Consider the following 21,393-nt stretch of genomic DNA (forward strand, 5'->3'; position numbering starts at 1 on the left):
GATAAGCTGAAATACAACCAAAATTTCCATGCCCCACACCCTGCCAGTAAGGGAGGAAAGCAGAGGTTATGATTTACAAGTAATTCTATATATGTTCTTTTGGAACCAGGATCCTCTAAGTCAATCCCTTCCAATCTCCTAAGTTTATTTTTAAAAATCGGAACCTGGCCACCACTTTAAATGATGAGACTTAGAGACTGGTATAACAGCTTGATTTCAGAAGCTTACTTTCAAAAAAAATTTAATTATTCAATGAATACACAACATAATTCCATTTCGAGTGATTAAAACCTATTTGTTGTATAGAACCAAACAAAACTACAAGAAAACATTTTCAAAACCTTTTTTTCAGGCTGAAGAAATCGTTTAATCCATTTTAAAGAAATCTCACATGATGTTCTGTCGGGATTAAAAATATACACAGAAAAAAATAAACAAAACAAAATATATGCACAGAAAGAAACTCGCACGGAGCCAGGTGTGCAGCAACGTCACACACTCATTCCTTTCTGTTTCCTCTGGACACTCAAAATGTAAAAGCAAGTAAGATGGGGGTGGTTAACCAAACCTTTTGGTCCAAGGAATAAAATTTCTTTAAAAAATGTAAAATGTCAAAACCTGCCAGAATAAGATAATAGAACAGTGTATCATCAGGTGCTGGGAATGGTACCATGACAAGCCATTCATTTGGATTTACCAACAGCTGCTCTCATAAAATCTACATGATTCAGAGTTAACCCTAACTATCTGCAATCCCAACCAAAGTCACATTCATGCGGCTGTCCTAGTCTGAACAATCATCTGTCACTCATCGAACACAGTTATATACAGAATGCGCAGTCCCAGCAACAGTGTAGATTACAGCAGGCCTTCTCTACCTGGACTCATGATCGGATTTCATTTCTAAATTACATCAGAGCTTCCAAAGATTGAAATACACAAATCTGCACTACCCAAGCCTCCTTGCCTGTACGGGAAACAAATGAGAAGAGCATTTATCGGGAACTGACATGTCAGGCCTCACAGGTGCTGGGCAGGAATTACAGAGGCTTGCTCTGCGTCATGTCTTCCGTTAACCTGAAGCTTTGGGTTTATTGTGTTTGGCAAACCACTCGTCACTTTTATCTGCTGCCATTGCCTGTAAAATAGAAATAGAATATACATTGACTCCAAGCCTGAAAAACAAAAGACATAACCCACTTTACACCTCACTGTACTGACCCCAATAAAAAAAATTAACATTAAAAAAAAGATCCAAACCCCCACTCCAAGAAAAAGAGAAGAGAAATTAAAAAAAATGTTAACATTTAAAGAGTATTAATCCAGTAAGAGTATTATGTTCAATAAGGCAAGAGATACTGGTGAGTAATGAGCAACTGTGCATCCTCACTCTGCAGAGTCAAGGGCAAACAAAGCCTGTAGCCAGAAGTGTGGCTGGCAGACCAACTAGATCAGGGACCCGCATGCCAGGTGGTAGGATCTCTGGTAAAAGAGCAAGTCCTGCCACTCACAGCATCTGGGCAGATGCTCAAGAATCTTTAGTGTCACGAAACTCAGTCTGACAGTGAGGCCAAATATGAAACGTACGTGATGTTTTAGTAATGAAGCCTGGAATGATTCCTTATTTCATAAGTGTCCTCCCAGCCTACTCTTCTGATGTTGGTTCTGTTTAGTTTGGGCATCTTAATTAAAAAGGAAGCCTTGAGCTGTGCCCAGTGGTCACACCTATAGTCACAGCCACTTGGAGGCTGAGGCCAGAGGATCACTTGAGCTCAGGAATTCGAGTTCAGCCTGGGTAACAGAGTGAGACCCCGTCTCATATATATATACAGATACACATAAAAAGAAAGAAATAAGTAAAGCCTTAACAATAATGTTTTGGTGCCACAAGTGTCCCTTTAGTTGTTTAGTAAGGACAGACATTCATTTATTTAGTCAAAAAGAGCCAGGTACCATGCTGGGTTCAGGTGTGTCAGCAGAGACCGTCAGAAGCTTTGAGGAGTGTACAGAACAGCTGAAAACTCAGATATGGAAACAAGTATTTTGCATGACAGAGTGTGTGTACGCATGTGTGTGTCTTGAAGCATTTGCTATAATATCTACCTCAGCAGGAAGTCACAAGATGAGTTGGCAATTGAAAAAGAAGAAACAAATATATTTATTATTTAGAAACAGTGAAGGTGAAAAGTGGCTGTCCTAGGTAGCGTGACTCAGAGATGGACCGTTTCATTTCTAAAAAATCTTAGTACTAGCCGGGCGCAGTGGCTCACGCCTGTAATCCCAGCACTTTGGGAGGCCGAGGGGGGCGGATCACGAGGTCAGGAGATCGAGACCATCCTGGCTAACACGGTGAAACCCCGTCTCTACTAAAAATACAAAAAATTAGCTGGGCATGGTGGCGGGCGCCTGTAGTCCCAGCTACTCGGGAGGCTGAGGCAGGAGAATGGCATGAACCTGGGAGGCGGAGCTTGCAGTGAGCCGAGATCTCACCACTGCACTCCAGCCTGGGCAACAGAGCGAGACTCTGTCTCAAAAAAAAAAAATCTTGGTACTATCTGATTTATTATCTTGATGAAAATAAGTATTTAAAAATCAAAGATACGCTTAAAAAAACCACGACCCACAAATATGCATGTTTCTGTCTTTTAGGAGCCATAAAAAGTGGGAGGAAAGAACAACTAAATGATCTGGAGAACCTAAGAAAGCTTTTTTTTCCTTTTTTTTTTTTTTTTTTGAGATGGAGTTTTGCTCTTGTCGCCCAGGCTGGAGTGCAATGGCGCCATCTCAGCTCACTGCAACCACTGCCTTCTGGGTTCAAGTGACTCTCCTGCCTCAGCCTCCCAAGTAGCTGGGATTACAGGCATACAACACCATGCCTGGCTAATTTTTTGTATTTAGTAGAGATAGGGTTTCACCATGTTGGTCAGGCTGGTCTGGGACTCCTGACCTCAGGTGAGCCACCCGCCTTGGTCCCCCAAAGTGCTGGGATTACAGGGGTGAGCCACCGTGCCCGGCCTAACCTAAGAAAGCTTTTAAGTGTTGAAGGACAATTAAAAGAGGAGAGGGGGAAAAAACCCTTTGGGTTGGATGCAAGAAGATGTATCTTAGCTAATGTAACAGTTCAGTGGGACTGGAATGGGGATGAGTTAGGGGACTTAGGGAGGGAGGCGGGACAGAAGGTCAGAGGTTAGAGAATGTCCAAATATGTCACATGCTCTGTCAGAGAGTTTGAAATTTATCTCAGAGGCAAGAGAGAGCTATCAGATTAAACAGTTTTAAAATGACTGGATGTTTGCTTTGGGACAGACCGTAAGGTGACAATGAGGCCTTTCAAAGGGGAAGCTGACAGGCAGAAGACATTTCAGAGGGAGAACTCACAGCTCTTGGTGACTAATAGCTAAAATAATTTAAGGATGAGGAGAAATAATGTTCAAAAGTGACTGTACATCTAAAATGTCTATTAAATGTTAAAAAAAAAAAAACCACAACAAAATAACACCAAAACTGGCTCTCAGGATTCCAGCATGAACAACTGGGCTCACAGATACGCTGTACTGTCCAGGGAGGGAGCAGGGCACAGAGGAAGAAAAAGGACTGACTATAAAGCCTGAAAGGCATCCATCCAGGCCCTGCCTACACCTGCTCAGCGTGTGGTCCTCAGGGGTGAAGGGGAATGACGTCATCACCATCCAAGCCCTTGCCTGCCACTCACTCAGTGTATGGTATTCAAGAGGGAGGGCCAATGACTTACTCATCCTTAGCCTTGGTTTCCTCATTTGCAAAGGCTGATGCTATCAACCTTGCAGGTTATGGTAAGAATCACAGAATGTATATGAAGCACTTAAGGCTGGGCGTGGTGGCTCACGCCTGTAATCCCAGCACTTTGGGAGGCCAAGGTGGGCGGATCACCTGAGGTCAAGAGTTTGAGACCAGCCTAGCCAACATGGTGAAACCCTGTCTCTACTAAAAATACAAAAATTAGCTGGATATGGTGGCACATGCCTGTAACCCCAGATACTCGGGAATCCCAGCTACTCTCCTGAGGCAGGAGAATCACCTGAACGCGGGAGGCGGAGGTTGCAATGAGCTGAGATCACGCCACTGCACTCTAGCCTGGGCAACAGAGTGAGACTCCATCTCAAAAATAAATAAATAAATAAAAATAAAGCACTTAAGAATGTATTGATATAGTAGCATTTATTTCTTTTTATTTTTAAACATATTTTTAATATAAATAGAGAGTTTATCTGGGCCAAGCTTGAAGACTGCAACCCAGGAACATAGATTCAGGTTTCCCAGAATCAACACTCCCCAGCAGCCTTTATTTAGTATTACTGGAAGAAGAATGGATTTGAGGTGAGATAAGTTATAGACACACTGAGTGTGATACGTGGTGGGTTTCCTAGGTGAAGAGGTTCTTGGGATATAACATTGGTCTGGACAGAGAAAGTACTACACATAAGAGAAAAAGTTCTTAAGGTGGACTTCACCAAAATAAAAAATTCCTCATCTTCAAAAACTCAATTAATGGCTGGGAAAAATACTTGAATTTGCAAGTGACGAAGGAATGATGAAAAACTACGGTACAGAGTCGACATAAGAGTCACGTAAGGATCTGTCGTACTCTCTTCGGTTGTGCATATTTGGAACTTTTCATCATGAAATATTAAAAATTATTAAAAAATGGAAAAAGACTTGAACATAAAATTCACAAAAACAAGTAAATGGCTAATAAGCACATGAAAAGGTGCTCAATATCATTAGTCATCAGGGAAATAAAAATTAAACCTTTGTGGGGCCAAGCTGGAAGGATCACTGGAGGCCAGCCTGGGCAACACAGTGAGAATCTGTCTTTACAAACATAAAAAACATTAGCTGGGCATAGTGGTGCAGCCCTAGCTACGTAGTGGCTGAGGCGGAAGGATCACTTGATTGCACCAACGAAACCATTTCACATGTGCTAGAATAGCTAAAAAAACCCACAAAAAGCAAAGTAAGTGTTGGTGAGAATGTAGAATGACTGGACCTCTCATGGACAAACGATGGTCTGATCACGTTCGATGACTGTTTGACACTTTCTTATAAAGTAAAAGCAGTTCTACTATTTACTCAAGAAAAATGAAACATCTATCTACAAGAAGATTTACACAAGAATGTTCATTGCAGTCTTCCTTATAATAGATTAAAAAAATCTAGAAATAAACCAAATGTCCACCATTGTAAGAATGAATGAGCAAATTGTTATATTCATAAAATTGAGTATCAGTCAGCAACTAAAAAAAAAAATGAGCTGTGATATGCAATTACATGGTGGAATCTCAAAACCACATTGAGTAGGCCGGGCGCAGTGGCTCACACCTGTAATCCCAGCACTTTGGGAGGCCAAGGCGGGCGGATCACAAGGTCAGGAGATCGAAACCATCCTGGCTAACACGGTGAAACCTCATCTCTACTAAAAATACAAAAAATTAGCCGGGCATGGTGGCAGGCGCCTGTAGTCCCAGCTACTCGGGAGGCTGAGGCAGGAGAATGGTGTGAACCCAGGAGGCGGAACTTGCAGTGAGCCGAGATCGGGCCACTGTGCTCCAGCCTGGGCGACAGAGCGAGACTCCGTCTCAAAAAAAAAACAAAAAAAAGCCACATTGAGTAAAAGCAGCCAGGCACAAAAGAAAAGAAAATACTGAATGATTCCATTTGTATGAAGTCCGAGAACAAACTCACCTACAGTGACAGAAGTCAGAATAGCAGCTGATCTGGGAGATGAGGGTGCCAACTCACTGGAGATGGGCATGAGGGAACTTCCTGGGAAAATGGTCTGTATTCTGAGTAGTGGTTGTATGAGTAAACACAACTGTCAAAACACATTTAAATTCTACCTAGATTACGCCTCATCAACAACAACCACTTGTCTGAGCAGAGGAAGGAGTTAAAAACTACAAGTGAGGAAGCTGGAACCAGGATGATGGCTAAGTTCAGGGCAGGGGTAAGCAGAGTCGCCGGTAAGCGCTCATCAGAGTAGAGGAAGAATGCAGAATGGGGAAAACGGCAAAGTAGGGCTATGGGTATAAAAACACTTTGGGATGAGACACAGAAAGAGGTGCCCATGTCTGAGGAGAAACTGTCAGGGAGATGAAAATGGCAGGATGGCCAGGCGCAGTGGCTCACACCTGTAATCCCAGCCCTTTGGGAGGCTGAGGAGGGTGGATCACCTGAGGTCAGGAGTTCAAGAGACGGGGTTTCACCGTGTTAGCCAGGATGGTCTCGATCTCCTGACCTTGTGACCCGCCCACCTCGGCCTCCCAAAGTGCCGGGATTACAGGTGTGAGCCACCGCGCCCGGCCTACTCAACCAGCCTGACCAACATGGTGAAACCCCATCTCTACTAAAAATACAAAAATTAGCCAGGTGTGGTGGTGCATGCCTGTAATCCCAGCTACCAGCTACTCAGGAGGCTGAGGCAGGAGAACTGCTTGAACCTGGGAGGCAGAGGTTGCAGTGAGCTGAGATTGTGCCACCGCACTCCAGCCTGGGCAAGACAGTGAGACTCCCATCTCAAAAAAAAGAAAAAGAAAATGGCAGGATCGCTAACAGCAGAGGAGAAGAGAGCTCAGAGAGCAGGAGTTCATCAATGCTATGAAAGAGTGAACAGAGGCCGAGTGTGGTGGTTCACATCTATAATCACAGCACTTTGGGAGGCCAAGACGGATCGAATGATTGAGCCCAAGAAGTTTGAAACCAGCCTGGGCAACGTGATGAAACCCCATCTCTACAAAAAATACAAAAATTAGCCAAGCATGGTGGTGCACGCCTATGGTTCCAGCTACTCGGGAGGCTGAGGTGGGAGGATCACTTGAGCATAGGAGGCGGAGCTTGCAGTGAGCTGAGATCGTGCCACTGTACTCCAGCCTGGGTGACACAGAGAGATCCCCTGAGATCGTGTCACTGCACTACAGCCTGGGTGACAGAGATCCCGTCTTAAAAAAATAAAATGGGCCAGGTGCAGCGGCTCACGCCTGTAATCCCAGCACTTTGGGAGGCCAAGGCAGACGGATCACCTGAGGTCAAGACCATCCTGGCCAACACGGTGAAACTCCGTCTCTACTAAAAATACAAAAAAAAAATTAGCCGGGCGAGGTGGCGGGTGCCTGTAGTCCCAGCTACTCGGGAGGCTGAGGCAGGAGAATGGCGTGAACCCCGGGGGGCGGAGCCTGCAGTGAGCCGAAATCCTGCCACTGCACTCCAGCCTGGGCGACAGCGAGACTCCGTCTCAAAAAAAAAAAAAGTACAAAAATTAGCCAGGTGTGGTGGCACGTGCCTGTAATCCTAGAAACTTGGGAGGCTGAGGCAGGAGAATCACTTGATCCCGGGAGGTGGAGGTTGCAGTGAGCCAAGATCATGCCACTGCACTCCAGCCTAGGTGACGGAGCAAGAATCCGTCTCGAAAAATAAATAAAATAAAATGGGCCAGGCGCAGTGGCTCACACCTGTAATCCCAGCACTTTAGGAGGCTGAGGTGGGTAGATCACTTGAGGCTAGGAGTTTGAGACCAGCCTGGCCAACCTGGCAAAACCCCATCTCTACTAAAAATACAAAAATTAGCCAGCATGGTGGCAGGTGCCTGTAGTTCCAGCTCCTCGGGAAGCCAAGGCAGAAGAATCGCTTGACCCTGGGAGGCGGAGGTTGCAGTGAGCCAAGATTGCACCATTGCACTCCACCCTGGGTGACACAGCTAGACTCCATCTCAAAAAATTTAATTAAGTAATTAAATTAAATTAAGAGTGAGGAGGAAGAGTCTGGCAAATTTGTCAGCTGAGAGGATGACTGAGATTCTATTTTCCTTCAGGATAAAATGTATAAAGACTGTATTTTCTGTACATTTCCTGCTTTAATGTTAATTGTGCATCTACTATTATGTCAGTAATTTGCCAAGCTCTATAAACCGTAACAATCTTATGAGATACTCTTATTTTCTGAAATTTTTGGATAAGAAGACTAAAGTTCAAATAATTTAACTGTTTAAGATCAGTCACATAGTTATGTGACAGAACCAAGAAAGACCAATTTGTTCCTTTAATCATTCAACAAAGTATTTGCAGAACGTCTAGTACATGCCAGGTTTGTGCTAGGAGCTAGGATCCAACAACTACTTTGAATGCTTCTGAATTACTGAGTTTGATGAGAATCTAAAAGTAGTTGCTATATTTGGCAAGAAACAAAAGCACTTCACTGAGTAACAAGAGCCAGTGCAAAACAGACTGAAGTGAAAATGGGAGGCGAGAAAGAGAAACAGCGCGCACTCAGATTTTTAGAAGAAGAAATCTGGAGAGGAGATATGGGGTCAGTGAAAGGTTTTTAAAGGATGGGAGCTTTCGGCGCCTGTTTGCGTGCTGGCAAGAAGAACTCACTAGAAAGAAGAGACTGATGCTGCAGAATGGAGAAGAGATGATCAAACGAGCTGCAGAGCTGAGGGGGTCGGATGGAGGCATCTCCATGCAGAGAGCAGAATAAGGACGGATCCAGCAGCAGTGGTTCCAGGGCAGCCTGAGGTTGTAGGAAGGCACAAATGCTGAGTCTAGACAAGCGGTCTACACAGGTGGCAGTGAAGAGATCGGTCCTTGGCTGAGCTCAACCCAACAGCTAAAGGACTTGGTTCTGACAGTAAGAACCTGGACCCTGTTGCTTAGGCTCCTCCCACACACACTTAATGCCATCCCTCTCAGGCCCATGGTGACGTAAATGTAGAAATGAGACTCACATCATCCAACAATTTGCCTCCCTCTGGATCCATCTTAGAAAGTTCTCGAAATGCTTCATCCCCGACAAAGCAAATTTCATGTCTGTCCTACGCCAATAAAGAGAAAACACACCTGCCAAAGACATCCTTGAAGAAACCCCTGGTCCAGCCTGCCCCCTGCCTGAGAAATACTTACAGGGTCGGCCAGAATGACCACCTGTACTGTTGCTTTCCCTGGGGTGTCCAGGCTCACCAGGGGAGTCAGAATCTTCTGGTTCTCCCTTTTCATCAAGTCTTCTAAGTCTGGCAACTTGAGGAAAACAAAGAGGCAACGTGAGCCAGGGGTCACACACTACTCAGGACACAGCCCTCGTCAGCCCTAGAGGAGTATCAGATACCATAAAGAGCCAAGGCGCCATTTGTTTGAATTTATTATCTCAGCTGCTCTTGAAACAACTGCTGAACTTGATACTAAAGCCACAATCAAAAAGGACCTCAAGAAGGGAAGGGCAAGGTTCTTAGCTGGGTTGAACCAGCTAGTCGCAGAGCTCAATCTGGTATCAAGCGTTACCTCTTTCTGGGGGCAAGAGAAGGCAATTCTCCCAAAAGCTGCTGCATGGTCCACCGCACCCTTGATGCCCTGTAGCTCCAGCTTACACTGAAATAGGAAAGGGGGTTATTTTTTGGAACAGATTATACATTCATTACATGTATGTGGTAGAAAAATTCAAGTATTATATACTAAAGGAGTAAAGTAAAAACTAAGTGTCTATCCTACTCTCACCCCGGAGACAACTAGTCAGCAGTTTCCTGTGTATCCTTCTAGAAGCACTGCACGCATCTATGTTTTTTTTCTACACAAATGGTAGTATAATTTACAAATTATTCTGTTCCTTGTTTTTCTCCACTTAATGTTACCATGTCAGTACATAAAGATTTGCCTCAATCTTTTTGCTACGACATAGTAATCCATTCCAATGAATGAGCCGTAAATTACTGAAATATGTCTCTAATCTACAGGACACTGAAATTCTTACACGTTGTGATTACAAACAATGCTGCAACAGATAACCTTGCACACACTTCTTTGTGCCTATGTATGTTGAGAACATCTGTAAAATAATTCCTAGGAGTAGAATTGCAGGGTCAAAGTGCAAGGACTAAATCGTGCTCAAATGCTGGGTTATTAGAAAAAGAAGATGAAAAAGATCTTGCATTAAATCCATTCAATCTCTTTGATTAAGCAATTCCACTTCTGAAGAGATATATCCCCAAATATAAACAAGGTAATATCTGGGTGGTGAGGTTATCACTTATTTTCATTTTCTTCTGTTTATCTATATAAATATTGAATCACTGTGAAGAAACTATGGGAACAACCTTCATGTTAGCTTCATTTATAAAGGTTATAAACCATTTATAAGCTTCATTTATCCAAATTCAAAGTAACAGGTTATTCTTCTCCAAGACTGCTCACCTGGTTATCAGCATAGCCCAGCAAAGCCCTTTGCTTTTCTTCATCTTTTTCATAAATTTTCATTCCCAGTAGATTACACCAGTAGTTCAAGGACTTTTGAAGATCAGACACTGCTAGAGTTACTTTTAATACGGGATCTGTTGGGTAATAAAGCAGGAATAGACAGATCAATTTAATAGAATAAAATAGAAAGACCAAAACATGCACATGTATACACACAAATTCACTTTACAATAAGAAAGGGATTTTAAGCCAGTATGAAGCCGGGTGCAGTGGCCCATGCCTGTAATCCCAGCACTTTGGGAGACTGAGATAGGAGGATTGTGTGAGCCTAGGAATTCAAGACCAACGCAGGCAACACAGTGAGACCTTGCCTCTATGAAAACTTTTTAAAAAATTGGCCAGGCGCGGTGGCTGATGCCTGTAATCCCAGCACTTTGGGAGGCCGAGATAGGTGGATCACCTGACGTCAGGAGTTCAAGACCAGCCTGGCCAACATGGCAAAACCCTGTCTCTACTAAAAATAAAAAATAAAAAAAATTAGCCGGGCGTGGTGGCACATGCCTGTAATCCCAGCTACTCGGGAGGCTGAGACAGGAGAATTGCTTGAACCTGGGAGGCGGAGGTTGCAGTGAGCCGAGATGGTGCCATTGCACTGTAACCTGGGAGACAAGAGGAAAACTTTGTCTCAAAAAAAAAAAAAAAAAAAAAAAAAAATTAGGCGTAGTGGCTCATGTGTGTATTCTCAGCCACTTGAGAGGTAGAAGCAGGAGGATTGCTTGAGCCCAGGAGGTCGAGGCCGCAGTGAGCCAAGATTGCACTACTGCACTCCAGCCTGGGCCACAGAGTGAGGTCCTGTCTTAAAAAAAAAAAAAAGACAGTATAAAAAGCCTCATTATTCAATGGATGGCACTAAGAAGACTGGCTAATCATTTGGTAAGAAAAACTTACATCTTCGAAATAAATGACAAAATACATTCCTGATGGGTTAAAAAAATAAGTTTAAAGAATGAAACCATGAAAACACTAGATACAGATGATTATTTATACAATTTTGGAGTAGAGGAGGATTTTTCTTTAAACCTGACACCAAAGATAGAAAAACTATGAAGAAAAAAATTCTGCTACGTAAATTACACAAAATGGAAAACTCCTAGGCAACAACCAAGAAAAGGAATTACAATCAAAACTAGAGTATACAACACAGCAGGGGGAACAACTGCAATATATTGGACAAAAAGTCCTTAATGTATAAATCACCTGTAAATATTAATAGGAAAAGAATGAACATGCTAGAAAAATAGGCAAAAGGCACAAAGCAATAATCCGCAAAAGGAGGAATTAGAATGGTCAAATAACATATACAAAAATATTCAACCTGACCCCCCCAAAAAACAAAGAAATTAGAATTCACATAAAATCTTTTGTTATCTAATGTGCAAATAATGTTAAAAGTTGGCAGTGTTAACTGTATTAGTGTAGAGGGGAAAATCACAATCATATAATACAAGTGTAAATTAGTACATTTCTGGGCAATAATTTGACGGAATGTACCAAGAGCTTTAAAAAATGCTCATTGCTTTTGAAAGAACAAGTCCATTTTCAGCCACTCGAAAGGTAATCGTGGATGTATGAAGGGCTTTTACCACAAAGACATTCATCAGTGTTGCTCAGAACAATAAAACACTAGGAACGACATAGATATCCCACAATAGAGAATTGTTTATCTTCCTACCATGTAATAATACAATGGAACTCCTATAAAAGGATATGAAGAAATGTATACACTTAATTATATATATGTATTCTTGACAAAATATTGGAAAGATATACTCTGAAATGTCAGCAGTGCTTCTCTCTGGATATATGGGTGTGTGTGTGTTTTTTTTTTTCGGCTTCTCTGCTTGTCTAAGGAAAAAACTTGATTATTTTGTAAAAAGAATAAGTCATATTGAAACACCTACTGTTACTGGAAACTTTTCACATTGTGAAGTGACTTTCTAAAGAGCTGTTCCACGTCTCCATCTGACTACGATAAATTCAGTGCATTTTTCTTTGGCTTTCACTGCCTTAGTCCTGTTTGCTAGAACAGCAATACCGTGATTAAGACGCTGTTTCTCACAAGTGCCCCCGCCTGGCAGGCTCCATTTTTTTCTTTCCATTTACTTCAAAATCAACAAATCCCAGTTGACTTGGAGCCTGAAGGGATGCAGGACAGGAAGTTAACATGTGGGTGAAGCTGCACAAAAGTGAGTAATTCAAAGGAAAGATGAATGCCAGCGGGACAGAAGGTCTGACCACATTATCAACCAGAAACACCCAAGGGGATTTCCATTCCAAAGGACAAAAGCTTCTTAGCACTGTGAGGCTCTCTATTATTTTAAGTACTGAAATATCACTAAGGCTGGAGGAAAAAAATGGATGGTGGAGCTAGCTGCAAGAGTTAAGTTTTAAAGTCAGCAAAGGATCAATCACCTATCAACAGAAAAACACCATAAACACCCTTTAAATCACCAGTGAAGTAGAGAAACACCATCTCTCCACGAGTCCCACACAGCCAAGTCTAGCCTCCCACACTGGAACGGACTGATCTTTCTTTTGCTGAGCACCAGATGATAAACAAGGAGCATTAAACATTCTACAGAGACTCAGCATGGGGGCACTGGGGACAGGAGGCCGACCAGTGGAAGAAGAATTTCCAGGACTCCCTTCTAAGGCCCACTTGCAGGCATACGTTCACCAAGTGAGAGAGTGGGCACAAGTGCCCTTGCCATTCGCCAGCATTTTCCCAGTTTTTGCTTTTGTTTTGACAGAGCAGGTAGCTGAATTTGCAGGCATTAAATACAAAATGAAACACTGATGAGGCTGCCTCTGCAGTCAACAAAACAAACCCTGCAAAGTGTCCTTCTTGCTCTGTGTGGCAGTCAGCGTGGGGGCTCCTCGCTCCCACGCCGTCCCTCCCTGAGGACCCACGCTGAAGTCTGGGAAACAGACCTCAGTTCCAGAGGCTAAATGGGTTGGGGGTGATCCTATTTCTCTTGCCAGTGACTGGTTTAGGAGCAGGCACAGTATATCAACTCTGACCAGGAAGTTTGCTGGAAGATTCTAGGAAAGTTTTTCTTCTGCTCTTAAAAAGAAAGTAAAAAGGGCCGGGCACGGTGGTTCACGCCTGTCACCCCAGCACTTTGGGAGGTTGAGGCAGGTGAATCAAGTGAGGTCAGAAGTTCGAGACCAACCTGGCCAACATAGTGAAACCTTGTCTCTACTAAAAATACAAAAATTAGCTAGGCGTGGTGGCGTGTGCCTGTAATCTCAGCTACTGGAGAGGCTGAGGCAGGACAATCACTTGAACCTGGGAGGTGGAGGTTGCAAGTGAGCCGAGATTGTGGCACTGCACTCTAGCCTGGGCGACAGAGCAAGATTCCCTCCGTCTCAAAAAATAAATAGGCCGGGCGCAGTGGCTCACGCCTGTAATCCCAGCACTTTGGGAGGCTGAGACGGGCGGATCACGAGGTCAGGAGATCAAGACCATCTTGGCTAACACGGTGAAACCTCGTTTCTACTAAAAATACAAACAATTAGCCGGGCGTGTTGGCGGGCGCCTGTAGTGCCAGCTACTCGGGAGGCTGAGGCAGGAGAATGGCGTGAACCCAGGAGGCAGAGCTTGCAGTGAGCTGAGATCGCACCACTGCACTCCAACCTGGGGGACACAGTGAGACTCTGTCTCAAAAAAATAAAATAAAAATAAAATAAAAATAAAATAAATAAATAAATAAATAATTTTTAAAAGTTAATAAAAATACAAAAAAAAAAAAAAAAGCTGAGCATGGTGGCGGGTACCTATAATCCCAGTTACTTGGGAGGCTGAGGAAGGAGATCGCTTGAACCTGGGAGGCAGAGGTTGCAGTGAGCAGAGATCATGCCAATGCACTCCAGCCGGAGTGACAGTCTCAAAAAAAAAAAGCACAAAGAAGTCAGCATCCCCTCTCCTACCAGATGGGAATGTGGGAGCATGTGGCCCCGCCTGCTCCTGGCAGCCCTCCTGCAACCTTGAGGGGACTAGCTGTAGGAGAGGTACCCGCAGAGAATAACAGAACGTAGAAAGAGAAAATGTGGTGAGCTGGTGAATCATCTAACCTTGAAATCTTTCCCACCTATAGAACGCCTGCTCTGTGAGCTAAAAGATTCTGTAACTGTTCAAAGTAGTTGGGTTTTCTGTTATTTACAGATGAAAGAATCATAAATCAATACCCAGAACCAGTCTAGATCCCCTACCGCTATGTATTAAAGTTCTGATATGAGAATATAATTTCTCCGATAACAGGTAAAAGCACTGGCTGGGGAAGACACATCACATGAACACAGAAAGACTCTACAAAAAAAAGACAGGCGGCCCTCACTTTCTTTTCACCAAAGATGCCTTTAGACAGAGGCTTTTACTGGTTCTGGTATAATTACCTGACTGAGGCAGACTGCGATTCTGCAGATAGAACTTATATCCTCCTGGGGCCTCGGTTTCAAAAACACCTTCTGCAACTTCCGTCAGTGGCCACTCCAGCTTCCTGGCGTTGCTGACAGCCTGGCTAGAAGCAAGTGTGATTCCCTAAAACAAACAACAGTACTTCCCAAGTACATGATCACAACAGATATTTTACAGAACAAGACAATGAGCCCAGCCCCTACTGCCTTTAGGTAAAATCACCTAAGATTAAACTGGCATCCAACATTTTCTTCTAGTGATTTAAAAAGTTTTCAATGTTTTATCCCACAAACATTCAGACCTTCATGAATAATAGGACAGAAATTGAAATGCCAGTGAAGTCTGATTCATTTAACACCAAAGATAACCTCTTCTAATTCTAAAGATCTAGCCAGAGAAATCTTGATGTTACCTGGGTCTGCCAGCTAGCTACCTATTTAAGGTGACCTGTTCTTGCTTTTTTAACAAACAAACAAACACAACAAAAATAAGCAAACTATCAAGGTTTCCTTACATTTAATCAAAGTGCCTAGAAATGTACACGTATGCTTTCTGAGAAGACTAGCCTTGTTTCTAGCTTGGATTATTATAATGGCCTCTCTGCCTCCAGTCTTGTAAATTATCCACTCTGCAGCCAAAGTAAACTTTCCAAAACGCATCCTATAGTCCACCCCCAGACGGCAGCCAGCCTTGCTTTCCCTTTACGCAAAGTCCTCCAATGGCTCATTTCACTCGGAGGACTTGTGGCCTAGGAGGCCCCCTACGGTCTCACCCCATGGCACTGCTGACCCCCTCTTACCACGTTCCCTTCTCGTTCTCTATATCAGCCACACTGGCTTCCTTACACCTCCTTGAACACGCCACATGTTACCTGAGGGCTCTTGCACAGAATATTCTCTGCCTGGAATGCTTGTCCCCCAGATATTCACATGGCTAACTCCCTGACCTCTTTTGAGTCTCTGCTCAAATGTTCTCTCTTCACTCACACACACCCTCAACACTCTACTCAAATTTACAACCAGCCACCTACCCCAGCCAAAAATCTGCTAGAAAAGAACGGCATTTACCATAAAGTCATTGCCAAGCTTGTAGTCTCCGATGCCATAATTGTAAGTCAGTTCTGCAACAAAATGATCATCCTCAGGCCCAAATCCCACCATTGTTTTACTCCATTTCCCATCATAAGGCCTAGAAAATAAAAGTAAATGAACTCAGTGACCATAGACAAATCAGCCTCAGGCCACCCCCAGAGAACTACTGGGCACAGAGAGATGAGCAGTCCTGTCTGGTCCTAAAAGTTCTCTTAAAGATGAGATGAACTGAGATGGTACAGAAAGCAGCTGTGGGCGGTGCTCATGGGACCCTACTACAAGCTCCAAAGACTATCTATTCAGCATCTACTTGAAGGAAAGATTTGTTCACCTTTTCTGTAAAGCAAGGAACAGAATCCTAAAGACAGTTCTCCAACCGACCTGTTATTTCTTTGACTATCAATCAACAAGCATGAAATTCCTAATAGGCCTTGGACTGTTCCAACTTGTCACGGTACTAAGCTTAAGAGATGGACGGGCATGGTGGCTCAGGCCTGTAATCCCAGCACTTTGGGAGGCCGAGGCGGGAGGATCACCTGAAGTCAGGAGTTCGAGACCAGCCTGGCCAACATGATGAAACCCCATCTCTACTAATAATACAAAAATTAGCTGGGCGTGGTGGGGCATGCCCATAGTCTCACGTACTAGGGAGGCTGAGGGAGGAGAACTGCTTGAACTCGGGAGACAGAGGTTGCAGTGAACCAGGATAATGACCTTGCACTCCCACCTGGGTGACAGAGTGAGATTCTGTCTCAAAAAAAAAAAAAAAGATACTGGAAAGCCGCTGTTTCATCCAGAGCATGCACTTATTTGCATTTGTGGCATAATATGAAACATATCTGGTCATTGTCCCTGGTTCCTGTCTCAGAGCTCCCAAAACCTCTGGAATTTCCTGACAGGAATATCTTTTGTTATTCATAATGAGCCCCTTTCAGTCACACCTGAGTTTATGCTAATGAAGTGACTTAGAGTGGGGCCTCTATATAGACTCAGCATGGGGCTGGTCACCAGAAAGACAAATGATTAGAGGACTGGAACTTTCAGTCCCATCCACCAGCCTCTGGGAAGGAAAGGGATGGAAACTGGGCTCTCTTAGGCTTCAACAATGAGACTCACGAGCTTCTGGGATGCTGAACGTATGGAGGTGCTGGATTGGAGCCTGCCCGGAAGAGCATGGAAGCTCTGCTGCCCACTCCCCATGCCCTGCCCTATGTATCTCCTCTGTCCAGCCATTTCTGACTCATACCCTTTATAATAAACCAGGAAATGTAAGTAAATGTTTCCAGCGTTTCCCTTAGTTCCATGAGCCACTGTAGCAGATTATCAAACCCAAGGAAGCAGGAGCGGGAGCCCTGACTTGTTGTTGGTCATCGGAAATCCTGGAGATCCAGACTGTGACCTGCACCTGACGTGGCGGAAACCTTCTGGGACTGAGCCCTTAACTTGCGGGATCTGACATTAACTCCAGGTAGAGTCAGAATCAATTAAATAACAGGACAGCCGGCTGGTATTAGAGAGCTGGAGAATCGCTTTGTGTGCCACAAGTGCTGTATGAGAGTGCAGAGAAAACAGTGTATGTTCCCGACGTTCCTGAAGTTGCCTCCCTAATTTATGGCGTTCTTAATTAATTCCACTCCTTTATACTCACCATGACAGTGCAGAGAAACAGAGTATGTGTTCCTGATGTTCCTGAAGTTGCCTCCCTAACTTACTGCCTCCTTAATTAATTCCACTGCTTTATACTCACTTTGAGAAACTGTCTTCTGTTATCCGGGTGTAGTCAGAGCCTAAAGGAGATTTTAAGAAACAAGCTATCATACCCATTACAGGCAGCTTTGCAGCCTTCTTCAAATTCCTCATGCCGCAGAACCTGGTGTGAGATTTAGAACAAATTGTGAAGTGTTACTAGTACTGCTCACAGCGTCTTTAGCACAGACTAAAATGTCAAAACACAGACATTATCATTTATAAGCTTTACTTGTAAAAGAACAAAAGCAAATGAGCTTTACACTTTTCCCAGCATAGAAGTAGTGGAAGGAAGAACAGCTTGACAAAAGGGTCAGGTTACCAAATCAGTTGTGAAATCTATTTAGATTGGTAAGCAGTGCTACGCAGGGGGAAAAAGTGTGGCCTTCAGCATTAAAGAAGTCTGATTTGGGCTGGGCGCGGTGGCTCACGCCTGTAATACCAGCACTTTGGGAGATCAAGGCGGGTGGACTGCCTGAGGTCAGGAGTTCAAGATCAACCTGGCAAACATAGTGAAACCCCATCTCAACTAAAAATACAAAAAGTAGCCAGGCGTGGTGGCATGTGCCTGTCATCCCAGCTACTCAGGAGGTTGAGGCAGGAGAATCACTTGGACCCATGAGACGGAGGTTGCAGTGAGCCGAGATCGCGCCACTGCACTACAGCCTGGTTGAAAAGAGCAAAACTCCATCTCAAAATTTAAAAAAAAAAAAAAAAAAGATGGATGCCGTGGCTCACGCCTCTAATCCCAGCACTTTGGGAGGCTGAGGTGGGCAGATTACCTGAGGTCGGGAGTTCAAGACCAGCCTGGCCAACATAGTGAAACCCCATCTCTACTAAAAATACAAAATTAGCTGGGTGTAGTGGTGGGCGCTTGTAATCCCAGCTACTCAGGAGGCTGAGGTAGGAGAATTGCTTGAACACGGGAGGCAGAGGTTGCAACGAGCTGAGATTGCGCCATTACACTCCAGCCTGGGTGACAAGAGCAAAACTCAATCTCAAAAAAAAAAAAAAAAAAGTCGGATTTGGAATTCTGTCATTTAGTAGTTGTGTAACTCTGAGCAAATTAGAATCTGAGTCTCAGTCTCCTAACATGTGATGGGAATGGATGTTATTAAAGCATCTCACAGAACCCTGCACACAGCAGGCTCTCAATGTGTTAGCTTTAGTCCTCCTTTTTGATTCCCACGGCTCCTGCCAGTTCAAGTTCCCAACACTTCGCTCAGACTATTAAAAACCATCCTTATTGGCCAGGCGCGGTGGGTCACGCCTATAATCCCAGCACTTTGGGAGGCCAAGGCGGGTGGATCATGAAGTCAGGAGATCGAAACCGTCTTGGCTAACACAGTAAAACCCCATCTCTACTAAAAATACAAAAAATTAGCCGGGCGTGGTGGCGGGCGCCTGTAGTCCCAGCTACTTGGGAGGCTGAGGCAGGAGAATGGTGTGAATCCAGGAGGCAGAGCTTGCAGTGAGCTGAGATTGCGCCACTGCACTCCAGCCTGGGCGACAGGGCAAGACTCCGTCTCAACCAGAAAAAAAAAAAAAAAAATTCCTTACGGATATCCTTCCTTATTATCACCAAAAAAGTACATGCCTAAAGCACAAGGCTCTGATCCCATCACCGCCCTGTTTAAGAACGTGAGCTCCCATCTTACTGCAGCATAAAATCCAAATCTTTAGCATAGCATTCAAGATACTATTAGAAGCAATGCTGACCTGTCCATCCTGATATCCCATCTCCTTAACTTCAACTAAGCAACCTCAAATAAAGGTACATAAAACCAGTGGCTTCGCAAACATGTGCCATCTCCGCACTGGCTCTTCAGTTTTACTGTGTAGCTCCTCCTCTAATCTGTGGATATCCTATCTTTAGAAGTCAACTCGGGCCGGGCGCAGTGGCTCATGCCTGTAATCCCAGCACTTTGGGAGGCCGAGGTGGGCGGATCACGAGGTCAGGAGATCGAGACCATCCTGGCTGACATGGTGAAACCCCGTCTCTACTAAAAATACAAAAAATTAGTTGGGCGTGTGGTGGCGGGCACCTGTTGTCCCAGGTACTCGGGAGGCTGCGGCAGGAGAATGGCGTGAACCCGGGAGGCGGAGCTCGCAGTGAGCCCAGACCGCGGCACTGCACTCCAGCCTGGGCGCCAGAGCGAGACTCCGTCTCAAAAAAAAAAAAGAAAAAAAGAAGTCAACTGGAATCCTGGCTAACACGGTGAAACCCCGTCTCTACTAAAAATATTAACAAAAATTAGCCGGGCGTTGTGGTACGCGCCTGTGGTCCCAGCTACTCGGGAAGCTGAGGCAGGAGAATGGTGTGAACCCAGGAGGCTGAGCTTGCAGTGAGTTGAGATCGCGCCACTGCACTCCAGCCTGGGCGACAGAGCGAGACTCCACCTCACAAAAAAAAAAAAAAAAGTCAACTCAATACAAGGTCTACATGAATTATTTCCTCATCACCCAGGTTGGAAAACCTCTCCTTCTTTTGTATTTTTATAATAGTGGCTAACACTTATATAATGTACTATTATCTGTATGTTAAATACTATACATATAATAAGGTGTTGAATCTTTTCTTTTTTTTTTTTTTAGACGGAGTTTTGCTTTTGTCACCCAGGCTGGAATACAATGGCGCGATCTCGGCTCACTGCAACCTCCGCCTCCCAGGTACAAGCGATTCTCCTGCCTCAGCCTCCCGAGTAGCTGGGATTACAGGCGTGTGCCACCACGCCCGGCTAATTTTTGTATTTTTAGTAGAGACGGGGTTTCACCATGTTGGCCAGGCTGGTGTCCAACTCCTGACCTCCAGTCATCCACTCGCCTCGGCCTCCCAAAGTGCTGGGATTACAGGCGTGAGCCACCGCGCCCGCATGTGTTTAATCTTTGCAACAACCTTTTGATCAAGGAGGAAATACTAACAAGGGACAGCTCTGTGGTTTCTGCTATCGAAAGTTTGGTGGTTTTTCACTATCAAATTCTGACTTCCATTACCATCTACGTACAAATCCAGTTCCAACTCCCACCCCAACCCAGGCCATGAGCTCTAACGGAGGATATATATCAGGGTCATTTGCACCTTTGTTGCCAAAACTCAATGTAGTACCCTGAAAATAGCAGATATTTTTAAAATGACCTGACGAATTTAGATCCCCGTCTACTGCACCGTCTCTACACTAAACCGCGCTCTTGCACCTTTCAAGTCTTTCTTAGTGGTGTGATCCCTACCTCCCTGGCTTATCAAAGGAGGTCCCCAAAACCCAGTTCCCCAACCAATTGACTCCTGCAATAACAGCTTCTCAGGACCCGAGAGAGACCGCTTCTGGGTGTTGTTGAAAAGCAGATGGGTTGAGAGCTGGAGCATATATTCAGAGACTGAGTATCCGAAAGGGACTACTCAGACCAGCCTTGATAAAAGCAGAACTCTTAATATGTTGATTTTATCTACATCAAAGGCTCCAAACCGGAAAAGACAAATATTAACTGGAAAGCATTATATAACATTTTATTTACCGTCTTTTCCGGTAGACAGTAAGCTCCACAAGGGCGGGGCTCAATAAACATTTACGAGTGGCTTAAATGAAAGGACGTGCGTGGGCACACCGCGGGGACTAATCGTGTTAGGCCCCTCTCCAAGGCCTTTGCCCTCCGGCTGAGGTTCACGACACATTCATTTTTCCCCTCCCTCCGCCAGGACCGGCTCGGGCGCCCGTCCCAGCCTCGCGCGCCAGCCCCTGTCGGCCCCGGCCTGCACCTTCATTCCTAGGACGTCCCGATAGAAACGCGCCGTCTGGAAGCGGTTGCCCACTTTGAATACGAAGTGCAGAGCTCTGCGAGCAGCCATGATTCCCGCCGCACGCAGCCG

At 44.6% G+C, this 21,393-nt stretch overlaps 1 protein-coding gene across 4 annotated transcripts; it reads right to left on the minus strand.

Annotated features, from left to right (window-relative positions):
* Nucleotides 1–31: 31 nt before the first annotated feature.
* Nucleotides 32–21,379, minus strand: GLOD4 (glyoxalase domain containing 4). Of its 4 annotated transcripts, none has more exons than XM_032137807.2 (10): nucleotides 21,283–21,379; nucleotides 17,603–17,652; nucleotides 15,759–15,879; nucleotides 14,670–14,814; nucleotides 10,212–10,348; nucleotides 9,306–9,392; nucleotides 8,931–9,044; nucleotides 8,756–8,842; nucleotides 8,406–8,541; nucleotides 32–1,138 (listed from the first exon to the last, which is right to left on the minus strand). In XM_032137807.2, the coding sequence occupies exons 1-10, from the start codon at nucleotides 21,370–21,372 to the stop codon at nucleotides 1,122–1,124; spliced, it is 984 nt and encodes a 327-aa protein (XP_031993698.1). In that variant the 5' UTR covers nucleotides 21,373–21,379; the 3' UTR covers nucleotides 32–1,121. The 4 variants fall into 4 exon arrangements, with proteins under 4 accessions (XP_031993698.1, XP_031993699.1, XP_031993700.1 ...); XM_032137808.2 differs by lacking the exon at nucleotides 21,283–21,379 and adding an exon at nucleotides 21,042–21,166 and having other exon boundaries at nucleotides 33–1,138; XM_032137809.2 differs by lacking the exon at nucleotides 8,406–8,541 and having other exon boundaries at nucleotides 48–1,138.
* Nucleotides 21,380–21,393: the final 14 nt, after the last annotated feature.

The sequence above is a fragment of the Hylobates moloch genome, unplaced genomic scaffold (genome assembly GCF_009828535.3).
Source record: "Hylobates moloch isolate HMO894 unplaced genomic scaffold, HMol_V3 SCAFFOLD_19, whole genome shotgun sequence".
NCBI lineage: Eukaryota > Metazoa > Chordata > Mammalia > Primates > Hylobatidae > Hylobates > Hylobates moloch.